This window comes from Berghia stephanieae, chromosome 14, assembly GCF_034508935.2.
Source record: "Berghia stephanieae isolate SIO BIC M18660-M18661 chromosome 14, UCSD_Bste_1.3, whole genome shotgun sequence".
In the NCBI taxonomy this organism is placed as follows: domain Eukaryota; kingdom Metazoa; phylum Mollusca; class Gastropoda; order Nudibranchia; family Aeolidiidae; genus Berghia; species Berghia stephanieae.
The window spans coordinates 11,820,317-11,838,122 of record NC_088373.1 but is presented as its reverse complement, the minus strand read 5'-3'; the positions used below and the strand labels follow the sequence as shown (position 1 = coordinate 11,838,122).

Genomic DNA, 17,806 nt, shown 5'->3' with positions numbered 1-17,806 from the left:
CCAAAACTACAACCATACTTTCGACTGCTTCCCTCCCAGCCAAGGACTTCGGCCTGTGTCAGGACAAAACCACGTAATCTCATTCCAAGACAAAGATAAAAAAGAAATTAGAAACCAGATACAGGAGGATAGAAGACACAGCAAGAACTTCCTTGCCCACTATGGGAGGTCGGGAACCCCACCCAGTCACCCGATGGTTTGAACTGTCAGCCAAACATATTTAGATCTGTTTTATTTTTATGTTTTTAAGAATAATAATAATAATAAATGGCATTTATATAGCGCTTTACCCCGTTGTCACAGGCTCTAAGCGCTTTACAGTGATATAAAACAAAACATATTACAGTGAGACAAGTGTGAAGGAAACGTGATACGAATTCAATTTAACAACAACAAAATATGAAAATAATATTGCAACATTAAGACGTAAAAAGATAAAACTTTAAGCGAGATTTGAACGTTGTCAACGAATCCGAGCATCTCACGTGTGACGGGAGAGAGTTCCAAAAATGGGGGGCCGAAAATTGAAAAGACTGTTCACCTATTTTACGCAATGGCTTAGATTTGACAAGGATTGATTGGTCATTGCTTGACCTCAAGTTTCTATTGGGGACATATATGTTTAGAAGGTCTTTAATATAGGAGGGACTGTTCGTGCTCAGGGATTTGTAGACAACAGTACAAATCTTATAGGCAACTCTTTTTTCAACAGGAAGCCAATGTAACTCACGGAGAAGAAGAGTTGCTGACGGGTATTTTTTGTTATTGCGTACAATGAGCCTGGCTGCGTTATTTTATTAAGGGTCTTACGGCGCTTGAGACACATTTAGGTCAAATCAGCGCCGGTACAAAGGAAGACAATGGGGTAGTAAAAAGCTCTAGAATTACAATTAAAGCACCCAAGAAAATGTAAGACAAAGGGGAATTGGTTCAAATAGGAAACAGATGTAGATTCCAAGAGCACACCGTCCAAGTACTTAGTTTGAGATCATCTAAAAGTCTCATCCAGACACACACTCAAATGTTTACAAATCATATAATGTAAAAATAGCATAATACAGTGCAAAACAGAGAGATGATTTACAAGATAAAAAATATCATCTCCCAAAACTCTAACTATACATTTGACTGTTTCCCTCACAGCTAGGCTATCTGGCCAGGGTCAGGACAAAACCAAGTAATCTCTTTCCAAGCCTAGACAGAAAGCATGTTGGAAAACATATATAGGGGGATAGATGACACAGTAAATGCCTCCCTGCCCACTATGGGAGGTCAGGAACCCCACCCATTAATTTAGATACAAAGGTTCGAAGCTTGGATATCTGGTGATGTAACAGTAGCATACAAAAGTCATAAAGTCAGTCATAATAATTATAAAGCATTTATTTCACTCTATTTAAATTCATGTTGTTACAAACAAATTCATGAACATGAAATAGGAAAAAAGAAAAGATTTCCTATATTTCGTGTTTCGTGTTGTTTTCTTTTTTTTTTTTTACCAGGCTCTCGTTTACTTTTGATTTCACAGACACATAAACATATACACATACCTACATACACACACACAAATAAACTTGAACATTTATATACAAAATGTCCACTACACATGCTCAAAAATGAAGAATACTGGGTAATGTAAATGTTGCTGCTCGAAGTTCGAAGAAATAAATAACAATGTGAAATTGAATGTAAGCTTCAATTTAATTACGAAAACAGATATAATGGACGTTTCAGGTTTCCCCTTTATCGACAAACAGGATGGATGAAACACTACAGATAAATGGGATAATGTGGTAGTAGCGTTGTTAAGATGAATGAATAATGTTGGACGAGACGTGATGCCTGTTTTTTTCCGACAGAGACAACGTTGTTAACGACCAGTTATTCATTATACACCTGGGTACGGTGAGAGAATGCCAGTAAAGAGCATTTACAAGGACTCTATGCGCCACTGATAGCCGGGTTCGAACCTAGGGCTCTCCAATTAGAAAGCGAGTGTCATACCACAAGACCAAATATACATGCACACACACACATACACACACAACACACACACATACATACACACACACACACATATATATATATATATAATGGACATGTATACACACACACACACACACACATAATGTGTGACATATATATTATGTATATATTATAACACTAATCAACCAGTTATATATAATTTGCAAAGACTATTTAAATTAGAATGTATCACACATATGTTATTATAAACATGAGAGACATGTTAACTGTATTATGCCAGGTTTATTCAATGATAAGTATGTCATTTAAACAAAACGATACAGTAGTCGTTGGATTCTAGCACACTCAGGAGAAGCCAAAAAGCGTGCCAGCTAGAGTCCGACCGTGTCAAAATCCGATTCTCAAGGGAGGTAATCTATACATTCGGTCACCCAACTCCAGCATGTAATAGGGAATGAGATTAGCGGAAGAGTAGCGTCCCTTGATTGGACGTCATCTTACAGAGAGAACGTCAACTTGGTTTTGAAATGTCTCGAGCCGCTTTCACCGGAAGCGAGGACGAGAGACGCATGCGCACAACCAACATGACGTTCTCTCTCTAATAGCTTTTCCGTCGGTGACGTCACAAACTATGGGTGACGTCCAATCAAGGGACGCTACTCTTCCGCTAATCTCATTCCCTATATTACAGAGCGTGATAGAAAAAAGCAAGTACTGTATTTGTAAAATCAAACAGACCAAAATACACTTTATTTAGGCACGAAGCAGGATAGATTATCATACCTTCGTATAGATAATAATAATATGCGCTTGGCTAAGAATCTCAAAACATTGCCATCCGAAAGTATAACGGACCAACAGACAAATCTCTTGTATAATCGAGAACTTTTATAGTTTGGATAATACAGTTTAGTGAAAATTACTCATAAACGCGGATGGCAAAAAAAAAAAACAAAAAACGAAGACCTGAGTGACGTCATCTTCATTCTATCTATACATTGTCATGGTACACCATTTACCACAGAAGTTTATATAACCAAACAATGTTTTTGTTTTTAAGGGTTTTACGGCGTTTGCAACATATTAAGGTCATATCAGCGCCAGTAAAAAGGAAGAAAATGGGTAAGTAAAAAGTTCTAGAATTACAATTAGAGCACCCAAGAAAAAGTAAGACAAAGAGGAATTGGTTCAAATAGGAAATAGATGTAAATTCCAAGAGCATACCATCAAAGTACTTAGTTTGAGATCACCTAAAAGTCCATCCAGACACAAGCAGAGATCCCCACTAAGAGGAATACACTCAAATGTTTAACAAATCATATATAATACAAAGAAAACATAATACAGTGCATAACAGAGGGATGATTTACAAGGAAAAAAATATCATCTCCCAAAACTATACATTTGACTGTTTCCCTCCCAGCCAGGGTAACCGGCCAGTGCCAGGACAAAACCAAGTAATCTCATTCCAAGACAAAGATAGAAAGCTAGTTGGAAAACAGATATAGGGGGAAAGAAGACACAGTAAGTACCTCCCTGCCCATTATGGGAGGTCAGAAACCCCACCCACATAATCAAACCAAAAAAAAAAAAAGGCGTCAATCGAACAAACTGGCAACTCTTTTTTCCCCTTAAAAATCAAGTGAATGGTGTATCGCATAGAGACAATAATATTTTCTTTACCTTTTTTTTTTCACTTTTATTTTTAAAAATTATATTGTTTGTTTTTTAAAGGACCTTGTGGCAAATTTAGGTCATATCAGCGCCAGTAAAAAGGAAGAAAATGGGATAGTCAAAAAATTCTAGAATTATAATTAAAACACCCAAGAAATGGTAAGACAAAAGGGAATTTGTTCAATTTGGAAGTAGGTGTTGATTCCAAGAGCATAACATCAATGTACTTAGTTTGAACGCAGGATCCCACTAAGAGGAATACACTCAAATGTTTACAAGATATGATCAAAATAACAATTTAAAAATATATATAATATATATATATATAAATTATAAAACAAAAACCATGAAATAATAGTGCTCAACTTTAGTATAAAAGGAGCTATTTATAAACATTTGAAATATAATTAAGATAGTTTGACTTCTACAACGTTGTTATCGAGCGTTGCTCTCATCAGGAGAGGTTGCTCTCATCATATATATATATATATATATATATATATATATATATATATATATATATATATATATATATATATAACAGAGAGATGATATACAAGGTAAAAATTATCACCTCCCAAAACTGACAATACACATTTGACAATTTCCCTCTCAATCTCAGCTAGGGACTCTGACAAGGGCCAGAGCAAACCAAGTAATCCCATTCCAAGACAACGACAGAAAGCAACTCAGAAAACATATATAGGGGAATAGAAGAAACATCAAGTGACCTCCTGTCCACCATTGGAGGTCAAAAGAACCTACCCAGAGCCTAAGGCTTATAGTCCTTAACACAGGAAATTGATTTTGAGAAAATGGGCGTTAAAGTTTTTTTATTCGGCTATTAGAGATTATTCAAATAAATAAATAAATAAATAAATGAATAAATAAATAAATAAATATTTAAAAATGTAGAAGATATGTTTATCGTGCAAATAATTGCTGAGGGAACTAAGGTCATTATGCAATAGTTATCACTGCTTGTGAATTAAGTAGATACTTTTAAAGCCGGGGTCTTCAAATTATTGGTGATCAAATCTGACTTTGTTTATTTTTAATGGTTTTACTACGCTTGCAACACATTAAGGTTATATCAGCGCCAGTAAAAAGGAAGAAAATGTGATAGTAAAAAGTTCTAGAATCAAAATTAAAGCACACAAGAAAAGGTAAGACAAAGGGTAATTGGCTCAAATAGGAAACAGATGTAGATTCCAAGAGCACACCGTCAAAGTACTTAGTTTGAGATCACCTAAAAGTCTCATCCAGACACAAGCACAGGTCCCAACTAAAAGGGATACACTCAAAGGTTTACAAGTCATATATAATATGTAAACAAAACAATACAGAGCATAACAGAGAGATGATTTACAAGGAAAAAGGTATAATCCCCCAAAACTCTAACTATACATTGGACTATTTCCTTCCCAACTAGGGCCTGGTCAAAACCAAGCAATCTCATTTCACTCTCAGACAAAGACAGAAAGCAAATTGAAAAACAGATATAGGGGGATAGAAGACACAGTAAGTCAAGTGCTTCCCTGCCCATCATGGGAGGTCAGGAACCCCACCCAGAAATCTGACTTTGACCAGGATATTCATTAAGAGAACTGATACTGCAACATCTTTCACATGCCTGTTCTACCACAGCGATGACGCCAGGAATGAGTGAATCCGTTCTATTTCAGCATCTTTTGCGTACCACAAAAAGGGGGAACACAAAATTAAAAAAAGAAAGAACTTTATATTTCGCAGCTTCAAAATTGTGGAATTCTCTGCCATTCAATCTGCGCTCTCTTCTTTACTGATTCTGAAGCAGTTTTTAAAAGTTAAAAAGTCATCTTTTTTCTGTTATATTTAGATGGAGTGTAGAAAGAATCAATTCAGCATTTATTTATTTATTTATTTATTTATTATTATTATATTATTATATTATTATTATTATTATTATTATTATTATTATTATTATTATTATTATTATTATTATTATTATTATTATTATTATTATTATTATTTGTGACCTGTTCCCTCAAAACAGTAATATGTATGTCGGGTTGATTTAGATGCAACAAAAACAAAATGAAGTTTTAGTCATAAGCATGAAGCCTGGGTTAAGTTTACATACAATTGTTTTCTGAGGACAATAGATAATATATAAAGAAGCCCTTCAGGGCCATGAGGCCCATCGAACTGGGAATTATCAGTTTCTATAACATGAAACGGATAATTGCTTGCTACCCTTTGTATAGGATGCAAAAAGTCTATACACACACACAAACATTTATATATATATATATATATATATATATATATATATATATATATATATATATATATATATATATATATATATATATATATATACATATATATATATATTATTTTAGGCATATTATAATACTCAAAATTTAAAAGAAGCAAGCATCTGACTCTTTCCCGTTTGGTGAAAGACCACAGCCATGACCTAGGCAGATCCAAATAGTCACATTCCAAGACTAAAAACAAAGATATAACATGGAGAGGAAGACAGATATATAGGAATAGTAGAAGAATGAACAAGAGTGACCTCCTAGTCTATTATGAGAGGTCGACACACCATGCCTTTTCCTGGAGTGTGACAAGCTTAACACAGTGGACATCAACAAATGGTGACTTGCTAAAGTTAAGTTGAGACAGAAGCATGCATAGAAATTTTTGAATAGAAACAAGAAGTGGTAGATAATGTTTGTATGTGTGTGTGCGTGAGAGAGAGAGAGAGAGAGAGAGAGAGAGAGAGAGAGAGAGAGAGAGAGAGAGAGAGAGAGAGAGAGAGAGAGAGAGAGAGAGAAGAGAGAGAGAGAGAGAGAGAGAGAGAGAGAGAGAGAGGAGGAGAAGGAGAGAGAGAAGAGGAAGAGAGAGAGAGAGAGAGAGAGAGAGAGAGAGAGAGAGAGAGAGAGGGAGAGAGAAGAGAAGAGAGAGAGAGAGAGAGAGAGAGAGAGAGAGAGAGAGAGAGAGAGAGAGAGAGAGAGAGAGAGAGCAGAAAGAAGATTTACAAAGGGAAGCAACCGTGTAATAATGTACATTGTTATGTTTGTAATGAGTAGCCTCCCTTGGAAAGTGATGATCGCATTGCAAAGGAGTAAATTCCTCTGGCGATGGCACTCAAACCTGCCTAAACGATCCTGAAATTAGAGACCGCTGGATAGGGATCATTGGCAACAAATTAGGCAATTACAATAGAATGTTTTTGTTTTCAAGTGTGTGCGGCGCTTGCAACACATTTAGGTTATATCAGCGCCAGTAAAAAGGAAGAAAATGGGGCTGGAGTAACAAAGGTCAGATTAGAATCCAAGAGCAACCATCCATGAATAGTTTAATCACCTATAAGCTCATTCGGACATAAGCACAAACCAACATGTATTTGAACTGTTCCTCAGCCAGGGCCAGAACAAAACCAAGTAATCTCATACCAAACAAAGACAGAAAGCTTGTTGAAAACAATAAAGTCTTTGAGGGATAAATGAAACAGTAATGCCTCCCTCCACCTAGAGGCCAGGAGCCCCATCCAGTTACAATAGATTCAAAGTCCATTTAAGTCAGTCTGCCAATACAGAACACAAATCAAAACATAATTCCTAATTAACAAAACCAACATAATCATATCATTGCAAATAAACAAGAATTAAATAAATTACATGTTTTGTGGGTGTCGAGTGAAGATTTAACAAATAAAGGGAGAATTTCAAGAGTTAAGAATTAAATTAAATTGAGCTTTTATATAGGGCAATATCCACTAAATGTGCTCAAAGCGCTTTACAAGGGGTCCCCGGTCAACAGCAACATTTAACATGTAGGACGGGACATAACGCCTATTAGGTGATATTACAATTTTTCGGACAAAGACAACGCTGTTAACAGCCAGATACTCATTTTACACCTGAGTACGGTGAGAGAATGTGAGTAAAGAGTCTTTTCCAAGGACTCAACTATGTGCCGAGCGCAAGGCTCAAACCCAGGACCTTCCGATCCGAAAGCGAGTGCCATACCACTAGACCACATGCCCTTCTGAATTGATGGCCCTTTTTTGGAGGTAAATTTACTTTTAAGGCGAGGTTCAACTTTACTCTGACATGATCAAACAATTTTTTTTCTCCTTACTTATAAACAAATAAATAAAATTTCTTTTATACATTGACCATGGGGAAAATATTCTTTCTGGTATTTTCTAATGGAATTTATAAAATACCATAAATGACTGTGTTAACAGAGCAATCTAGAATGATAAGTATGATCTTCAATAGTTTTGTTTATCTAAACAAACATGTATTTATAAATTTGTACAAATCTCTTGTTTGACCAATCAAATATGGCAATTGCATTTGGAGTTCAATGCAATATTCAAAAGTCAATCTGTCAGCATCGAAAATGTCCAAAAATTGCTTTTGAGGGCCTTTCATTTTATGATAGGTTACAGTATTTGGATTTACCTAGTCATAAATTTAGGAGACTTCTGAGAGACCTCATTCAATCGTATATATTATTAGTCCATCATGAGGTTGACTCGGTCTGATTTTTTAAAAAAAGGTCTAGGATAATAATTACCAGAGAACACCGATTTAATATCTTTTTTGGCGGATATAAAACTAGCATAAGAGGATTTTTTTTATCAACAGAACTGTAAAACTTTGGAATAATATCAAATATGCTTCTTCTGTAGACAGGTTCAAAATAACACTTGATAAAGAAATAATCAATTACCCAATTGAACAGTGATTGACTTTAAATACACAGGGTATTTTAAGATCATTTGGGCCTAGATATCCCTTTACATGATATGACATGTTACAACCTCAGATCCAATCTATTTCTTTAGTTTGTCTTGGCTTCGAGAAGTTTAATGAATGGAACTTGCAAGACATAAATCTCATTTATGCACCAGGAAAGGTCAGACAACAGGTGTGATAAAAGAAGGAACAGAAGTGGATAGTGAAATGTACCTCTGAATCTGAATCTGAATGTTACTCAAAAAGTCAACTCAATTCTGAGTATTTGTATTCGAGGGCGGAGAGAGTTGTTGAGTGTGACAGCTTCATTAGGCTTAAGAATTTTTAAAATCTTCGTTTGAATGTTTCTAAATCTGTTGTGTTCACACATGATTCGGGAAGAGCATTCCAGTCTTAGAAAGGAGAAAGTTGGCTGCTTTGTGCAAGTCAGATATTTCTAAGAGTCATATGTTATATCTATTTTATCGAAGGAACTCAACCTTAGCTGCAAAACATTGCTAATTATCCCTCATGATGAGAAATAAAGGGTATAGAGAAATGCCAGATGAAAACAGAGAATAAAAACTATCACGATTGATGCGGCTCCCAAGTTTGGAGTTCTGACATCGTGATATTTATATTCTCCGTTTTCATCTTGCATTTCTCCATATCTTTTAATTGTCATCATTATTGATATCGACACGTTTTCTTAATTTTAATTATCCCTAAGTAAAATCCACAGAATTCACCGTCCACTAAAAATATATTGTAAAAACTCCACTCCAGTAACAAAATTTATAAATACAGTCTTTTGTTTGTTTTTCCTCAACCCTTGACAGATTTATGGCTGTTCATTTGTGAGCAATATCTTTCCACAGTTGCTCATCTCTCTTGCTGCTACTGTTACTTTTTACTTTCATCTTGGTCGTATATTCAATTGGTCAAGGTTCATCTCCTCGTTTACTATTGGGGCCCTGTAAGGGTAATAAAACGCAAAATTTATATTGTTGGGTTGTTGAGTTTTTTTATACAAAATCAACAATAAAACATAAATTCACATTCATAAATAGCAAAGAAATTTGGAAAAATAAAATCAATATGGAATTTCAAAAAGTTATTGTAATAATGTAATGAATAAGTCTCACGTCTGAACTCAAGAATACTTTTACAAATTACTGGAATTTAACAATTTAAATATTACTAATGACACCAGTCAATTGGGGATCCTGATAACTCAGTTGGTAGAGCACTGGCTTCATATGCAAAGGGCCGAGATTGACCCCCCCCCCCCCCCCCCCCCCCCCCACACACACACAGTGATTGGGTAGCTGGGTCTGTTAGATCTGGTAGAAAGTACTTTGCAATGGACTAGCATCCTATCAAAAGGATGGTAAGCAATTTTTATTTACTGTTTCACGCTATATAAACCTAATGGCTCTGAAGGACTACACCAGTCAACTGGACACGTTCTATCATATAGGAAGAAGAACGAACACCAAGTCTCTTCTTCTTCTTCGTCTTGTGGAAACCTTCAATATTGTCAAGGATCACTTCACAGTTTGTAGGGTTTTACATTGTAAACTTGTTAAAACCCTGCACATAATACTAATAAAAAATACATAGATTAAAAAGTCACGTTGTGAACTCAAGCTATTGCGTGAAGGCTTGTTGGCAACTGTTTTCAGCCAAGTCAGCTGGGAGGCTATTTCCATAGTCGGGTAGTGGAAGGGAAAAACGAATACAGGTGGGTGCCTGTTTTTGATGTTGGGATGGTTACTCTTGTTGTATGTCCCCTCGTAGTTATTGTGCCGATATATTTGATGTCGGTTGGAAGTTTAAGGCACGAATTTTTGTAGTAGATCTTGTGGAACAATTTAAGTTTATTTATCTTTCTTCTCTTGTCCAGAGGTTCAAGGCCAATTCGTTGCATTATTTCAGATGCACTTGAGAAAGGATAGAATATTTTTGTTCTGCATCTTGCTGTTTTTCTTTGGGTGTTTTCTATGGTCTCGTCCCATATTTATTCAAGTTCATTAGACGATTCAACTGTGACTTGGTCCTTTAATCCGTAACGAATTGAAAGTCATGCGTGTTACCATATTTGAGGATTTAACCGTAACCATCGTTAACATATAGCCTGACACTAGAAGCCTTTAGGACCGGCAGTTTGACGTCATTTTTAGGTTTGTGTAGCGTCTAGTGAGTTGTCGTTAGTAGAGCTCAAGGAAACAAGTTATTTCATTGGTTGAACTATTGAACACAACTCACGATTTGTTTTCTTTTGTGGCAAAAGACTGGCATTTTGATGTCATTTTTTGGTCAGTGTCAGGCTATAAATTTACAATGGCTACGATTTAACAGCCAAAAAGTTCAATGTTCTCTAAGTGGCCAAAAGACACAAATCAATAGAAGCTGAGTGGTCTCACAATGATTGCATCATCGCACTAATCACCAATTCGATTTCACCAAGGCTTTTGATTCGGTTCCGAATGAAAGTTTCTTTTATAAACTAAGATCCTATGGAATTAATGGGCATGTTCATGATTAAATTAAAGATTTTCTCAAAAAACAGAATTCAGAAAGTGATTGTGAATAGGGAGATGACTGACAATCATATAAGAATATTCATGAATGTGTTCATGGGTTTTTAACATATATAATTTAATTTAAATGACGTATTGTACAATGCAACAATCCTACCTGGAGTGAGGCAAAGGTCTGTGCCAAGGACAGAAGAAGATGGAAGAGTGCTGTTGAGGCCCTGTGCTTCGCCAGGAGCCATGAGGCATAAGTCAAGTAAGGTAAGTCACAATGTAACAGTAGAAATCAAACCATGGAAAAAAATGCTCACAAATCAGAGGACTGCCTGATCTGGCTGTAGACTAGAGTACACTAGAGGTGGCTGCCATGACACTCACCCTGGTTCCAAAATCTCGATGACAGCTTCAGTGCCATCAAGAACGTGTTTATAAGTGGACAGTCTCTCGTTGTTGTCCAGTTCTTTTCTTTCTCCTCTGTAGAATAGTACAAGGTGACAGTCTTCTGTCTTTTTCCTCATGTCTTGAGGTATCGGGCGGGTGGGATCTTCCAATATGTCCTTTTTAATCTGAGGGAACAAACACAAGCAACGCATCATCTTGATGATAATAATATAAACAACAATCTCACAACATCTTATGTCTTTATTATCTATGATTATGAAGATGATGATGATGATGATTATCATTATTTTCTTAAAACAATCTATTTGTTACAGTTTTCTTATACATTTAATAATAATTATATTTTTACTCTCTCTCTCTCTCTCTCTCTCTCTCTCTCTCTCTCTCTCTCTCTCTCTCTCTCTCTCTCTCTCTCTCTCTCTCTCTCTCTCTCTCTCTCTAAAACAAAAACATAATAAATACATATATGGCAGTGCATTCAAAATATGTTAATAATAAAAAAATGGATGTTTTGTTCTTGTTTTGTGGGTTTTTTAATGTTTTTTTTCTTCTATGGTTTTATTTGTTTCTCCCTTTTAAATATTTTTATCTCCAAGAATATACAACGTGCAATGTACAATATATTGCAATTGGATTCAGTAGTCTGATGTCACGCGCCCGGCAACGACGGCCATCTTGGTTCTAAACAAAGAAAATCATTACTTTTTATTCTTCATACTGGCTAGAACTTTTCATTCCCTTTTCATATGCCTTGTGATCAGAATGTGTTAAAGTCAAAACATGATCAAATTGATGGGGGGTTTTTTCCTCTGGATACGCATTTAAGCTTGTCGGAGAAATATTTCATACGGCGTCCGCCATTGTTCCGATAGTTTAGAGCCAGTGTTACTAAGTTACCATGCGTCATTAGGAAGGAAGTGACGTTATGACTGTTGAAGACTATTCTTACTAATTTTTTATTGGCACTTGGTCCATTTTAAAGATACTACTGATGTGATATGATATTTCTTCATATTTGTTTCCATTCAAATGCCACTTGTCCAAGGATTTTTCAGGCCTAATGCTCAATTTATTCACCCAACAGGGCATACAGAATTTTTTTGCTTTAATTTTTTTAAAACGTGAGCTTTTATATATTGCAATCTTCACTTAATATGATCAAAGCGCTTTACAAGATGCCCCTGACAAACAGCAATATGTAACATGTAGACATGACGCCTGTTAGGTGATATTACAAATTTTTCTGACAGAGACATCCTGTTTAAAACACAGAAAAAATAAATATATATATATAATATAAGATATAAACGGTTGTTGTATCCAAACCGTACCTGGGCTCCAATATGACTGAGGTCAATCTCTTTTTTTAATTTGACTATGCACTGTCCAAATCTTTTTATTTCAATGGAAAAGAGCATAGTTCCATGCATGGCAGCTTGTGCTGGAAATGCAATATATATATATATATATATAATATATATATATATATATATATATATATATATATATATATATATATATATATATATATATATATATATATATATATATATAATATATATATATATATATATATTTAAAATGTATCTATAATAATGATTAAAAAGAAAACAAAAGAACTAGAGCATTTAATATACAATGTCTCTAACAAACACTATGAAATGAAAAACAAATATAATACATACTATTTTGCACAAAACCCTTTCATACTGTTTTGTCCACCTAAAACAGGGTCAGATTAATTGTCATCAAGCTATGAAAATCATTAATATTTGCATTATTTGTCTTGTCTCGTCATCAAGTTGCAACTCTGTGCGTCAAAGATAATCACGACTGAGAGTGTGGTGAAAACAAATGGACGAGCATAGGTCTTCATTCTGATTTATCAATTTCTCTGCCAAATTCAATTTGACTATCAATTTTTAAAAATATTTTGGGGCAGAGAATTCCATATTCGGATGGTGCTTGGAAAAAATTAGTTGAGATGAGCATTAACCCATGACAGTGGGATTGTGCGTCGTTAAACAAAAATCTTTTTTAATTGAGCTTTTATATAACGCAATATCTACTAAACGTGCTCAAAGCACTTGACAAGGGGTCACTGTCAAACAGCAACATTTAACATTTAGGACGGGAAATGACGCCAGTTAGGCGATATTACAATTTTTTTCGGACAGAGACAATGCTGTTAACGGCCAGGTACTCAATTTACACCTGAGTACGGTGAGAGAATGTGAGTAAAGAGCCTTTTCCAAGGACTCAACTATGCACCGAACGAGGCTTGAACCCAGGACCTTCCAATCCGAAAGTGAGTGTCATGCCACAAGACCACATAGCCGTGTCGTTAATGTAATGGTGACCAGTTTAGGGTCTTGCGCATCTCACTGTTGCTTTCAGTCCTCCTGTAGTTGTTACAAACAAACCTACATACTATGAAAGGGCAGGGGAGAGGGGGGGGTGGATGGAGCATCCTGAACCACTGATTACCACAAACAAAATATATTAATACAAAAACAACCAGATTCTTGCACTATTCAAAACGTAGTGCCTGTAAAACTTATCCCACGATTCAATGAGCTATACTTTTTAGGTTTTCGTGTCATTTAAATTTTCCAGTGTTAATCAGCCACCCACCCAAATTTCGTATCATTGCCATATATATGACCCACACACCGACTAATGTTTATATTTTTCAACAGAGACAATGTTATTACCATCTAGAAACTCACTTTGAACCTGAGTGTGGTGAGAGGATGTCAGTAAACTTTTCCAAGGACTCAACTTTGCACTGCTTACAATGGGGACTCAAACCAGGGGCTTACAGCCAAACTATCACTTAAGACCACCAAAAAAAAGAAGAAAAAGTAGTCCTTCACAGCCATTAGGCCCATGGAACTGGAGTTTTTCTTCAGACAATAGCAATTGCTTGCTATCCTTTGGATAGGAGTCCTTGTCTTTCGCAAAGTACTTTCCACCAGATCGAATAGACCCAGATACCCAAACACTGATGGGTGGACAGGAGGATCAAAAAAAAATCTCTAGTGCACCCAGGATCGATCATCAATCCTTTTGCGTGTGAAGCACAACCTCTACCAACTTAGCTACGGTGTCACCCACAAGACCATAAAACAGCGATAATTATATGATTAAATGGGATTCAAACCGGAGATCTACAGCCAAAAAATAATTAAGGCCTATATACTGAATCTTCAGTTTGCTTCCATTTTCTCTGATCTAACAATCACATAAAATTATATTGCATATGACAAAAAGAAATTGGATGGGTCTATAATGGAGAACACCAAAGTATCAGAGAGAGGTATTGCAAAGCATCTAAATATAATTAAGGAATATAAAGCAAATGGGTCTTATGATATGTCAGGGAAATTAATGAAACTAGCACCTATATTGACACAGTTTCCCCGAGTTCACTAAGAGGAAAAAAACCTGACAATTGGAAAAAAAAAAAAAAAAAAGAAAAATAACACTGATTTCCAAACAGGAAGTAAAAACTAGAGCAGGGAATTAAAGATCAGTATCCATTACATCAGGGGGGGGGGGGGTCCCAATAGCTCAATTGGTAGAGCACTCTCTTCAACGCAACGGAACCGAGATCAATCCCGGGTGCAGTCGATATTTTTTTCCCAGCAGCGAATGGGTGGCTGGGTCTGTTAGATCTGGTGGAAAATACTTTGCGATAGACTAGCATCCTATCCAAAGGGTAGCAAGCAATTGCTATTGCCCGTTTTACGCTATAGAAACTTGGATAAACTCCAGCCTAATGGCTCTGAAGGACTTTATCTATGATATCAATCACCAGTAAAACACTGGAACATGTCATATTTTCTAAAGAAATGAATCATACGAAGGCCAATAAAATTTTAACAGAATCACAACATAGTTTAAAGAAACAATGGTCATGTGAAACATAACAGATCACAACAACCAATGACCTAGCAGAAAACTTAAATCAAAAATTACAAATTAATGCCATTTTGTTAGACTTCAGCAAAGCTTTTCGACCACCATTGGCACTGAAATTATGGAGATATGGAATACGAAACAAAACATTCCAATAGATTATTTCTTTCTTGATCTTGACCAATCGAAGACAGGTGGTTTTCGTGGACAGTGCGCCATCATAGTCAGCCAAAGAGATTATCACTGGAAACTTTAAATGACACGAAAACCTGACTGGTATTCAGTTTTCAGCCCGTTCTTTTTTAAATCTACATTAATGATATGGCCGAAGACATACACCAGGAACACAACAAGGATTGTTTGTGGATGACATTCCTCAACATCTGATGTGACACAGAAATTCTTCAAGCTGATCTAGATAGCTTACAATGCTGGGAAATAGACAATATCATGGAATTTCATCCTCAGAAGTGCCAGACACTAAAACTCACAAACAGCAGGGAAATCATACATGATTCAACACACAGAATACAGCATGGCTCAGGGGTACGGTCTTTGCTTTGTACCCAAAAGGTACCGAGTTTGACTACCCGCCATGCACTGTGTGGCCTTGAGCAAGTCACCTCGTCCTAGCTCACTTTGCAGCACTGCACTGCGGCTGACGTCTGGATTATTTCAGTCTTCCCTTGGAATAGACCCTAAAGACAAATTTTCCCTTGGGGATGAATAAAGGGAATTTTTATTATTTTAAAAATATTTTATATTTTATTTTATAAAAACCGCACTGGAAGAAGTGAGGGAGGCGAAATACCTAGGACTAGAAGCAACAATAACAAACAAACTAAATTAGAAAGATCATGTAACAAACATATATGCAAAAGAGCAAACTCTACCTTTTTAGGCTTCCTTAGAAGAAACTTTTAAGACAGCAGGTAAGAAATAAAATCAAAGTGCTATAAAGCCTTCATTAGACCCACACTCGAGTATCTTGAGCAGCTTTGTCTGGTACCCTCATCATGAATCAGAAACCAAAAAAAAATCAAACAAATTCAAAACAGAGCAGTCACGTTTATCAATCAAATCAGCAAAGAAAAAAAACAAAAAAAAATTATTGATATCTTGAACCACTTCAACAGAAAAGAAAGTGTGACAAAGTAACACTATTTTGCAAAGACCTAAAGATCGAGTGAAATTACCTCTCGGTGATATTCAACAAAATAAAAGGAAGCCATCCAAGTTTATGATCCCCTAGCCCGAGTCAAGAACTCACTTGTACTCGTTCACATCATCAACAATGCGACAGTGGAATAGTCTCACATCTCCAATGAAAGAAAAGTACTGTGATCTGTGGAATCTTCATGGTATCTGCTGCCCTTCTTCAACTGGGAATCCATATTATATCAGTCCACGACTATGACGTGTATTCATTTGCGGAGTTTAATTACAATGGTTGCAGAAGTTAGGAATAATGTGTGGTGGTGGTCCAGGTTCAGGTATCGAACAACAAAAACAAAAACTAGTAAAAAAAAAATAATAATAATAATAAAAGAAAATGAAACGAACAAACTAAACACATCTTAAGGTAAATTAAACTATAAAAATGGCAACATTTTGCCCACATTTTTGTTTAGCTAACCACCCACTTACAAAAAAAAAAAAGAAATATAAAGCTTTTCGGTCCATTTCTTTATTTTTTTTTTTTTTGGTGCTTGTTATAAAATTCAATACATCAATAAAATACTGAACGCATGTTATACTTTAATTGCGAGAGTTAAAAAAAATTAATAATAATAATAAAAGTATAATAAATATAAAAGCCTACAAAGAGTCTTGAAGTGGCTGTAAATTGGTTAGATGGAGGCTCCCCCCCCCCCCCCCCCCCCCCCCCCCCCCCCGATTTGGATTTGATTGATTTTTTTTTTAATTGTGCAACTTGTGACAAGAAACTTAACAAATTACTGCATTACAACCTTTGGATTAACCATACAACAATTGTGGACTACTATTATGAAGACATGAAGACTAGCATCCGGGGGGTGAGAATAGTCACTTCGTTAGAATGGAAGTGCTCGGTGGTTAAACTGTTAAAGTCTAACTTAGACTACCTAATCTACAGTAGCGGCAAAAACGACTAATTAATATTGTCACAAATCTATAAAACATCCTTACCTGAACCGTGCCAAGCCATTTTCGTTTCAATCAGCAGATAAACCTTAAACCACAGAAAATAAGCAAGAAATAACAAAACTTTTTAATGTTTGATTTTCACTTGTCATTTCGCAAGTTAACGAGAAAAAGGGAAATCCCCGAACGTGCATTTGCCAGATAGGTAATATTTTATAAATAATTCAAGCCATTCCGAAAAAATGTCTTTAAAAATAAAACAAAATAAAACGAGCTTTTATATAGGGCAATATCCACCAAACGTGCCCAAAGCGCTTTACTAGGGTCGCTGGCCAACAGCAACACTTGATATGTGGGACGTGAAATGAAGTCTGTTAGGCGATATTGCAATTTTTTCGGACAAAGACATTTGACATCCGA

General features: G+C 35.8%; 1 protein-coding gene across 2 annotated transcripts; it reads right to left on the bottom strand.

The window, feature by feature from the left end:
- Window positions 1-6,989: 6,989 nt before the first annotated feature.
- On the bottom strand, window positions 6,990-17,556 carry LOC144959831 (uncharacterized). Of its 2 annotated transcripts, none has more exons than XM_078892611.1 (4): window positions 17,432-17,556; window positions 12,673-12,782; window positions 11,318-11,505; window positions 6,990-9,373 (listed from the first exon to the last, which is right to left on the bottom strand). In XM_078892611.1, the coding sequence occupies exons 1-4, from the start codon at window positions 17,448-17,450 to the stop codon at window positions 9,316-9,318; spliced, it is 375 nt and encodes a 124-aa protein (XP_078748737.1). In that variant the 5' UTR covers window positions 17,451-17,556; the 3' UTR covers window positions 6,990-9,315. The 2 variants fall into 2 exon arrangements, with proteins under 2 accessions (XP_078748737.1, XP_078748738.1); XM_078892612.1 differs by lacking the exon at window positions 17,432-17,556 and adding an exon at window positions 16,156-16,892 and having other exon boundaries at window positions 7,191-9,373.
- Window positions 17,557-17,806: the final 250 nt, after the last annotated feature.

Coding starts and splice junctions, on each gene's coding strand:
- LOC144959831 (XM_078892611.1), bottom strand. Junction 11,506..12,672: donor TCAGTCATATTGGAGCCCAG/GTACGGTTTGGA, acceptor TTGTTCCCTCAG/ATTAAAAAGGACATATTGGA. Junction 9,374..11,317: donor ATCGAGATTTTGGAACCAGG/GTGAGTGTCATG, acceptor TTACCCTTACAG/GGCCCCAATAGTAAACGAGG.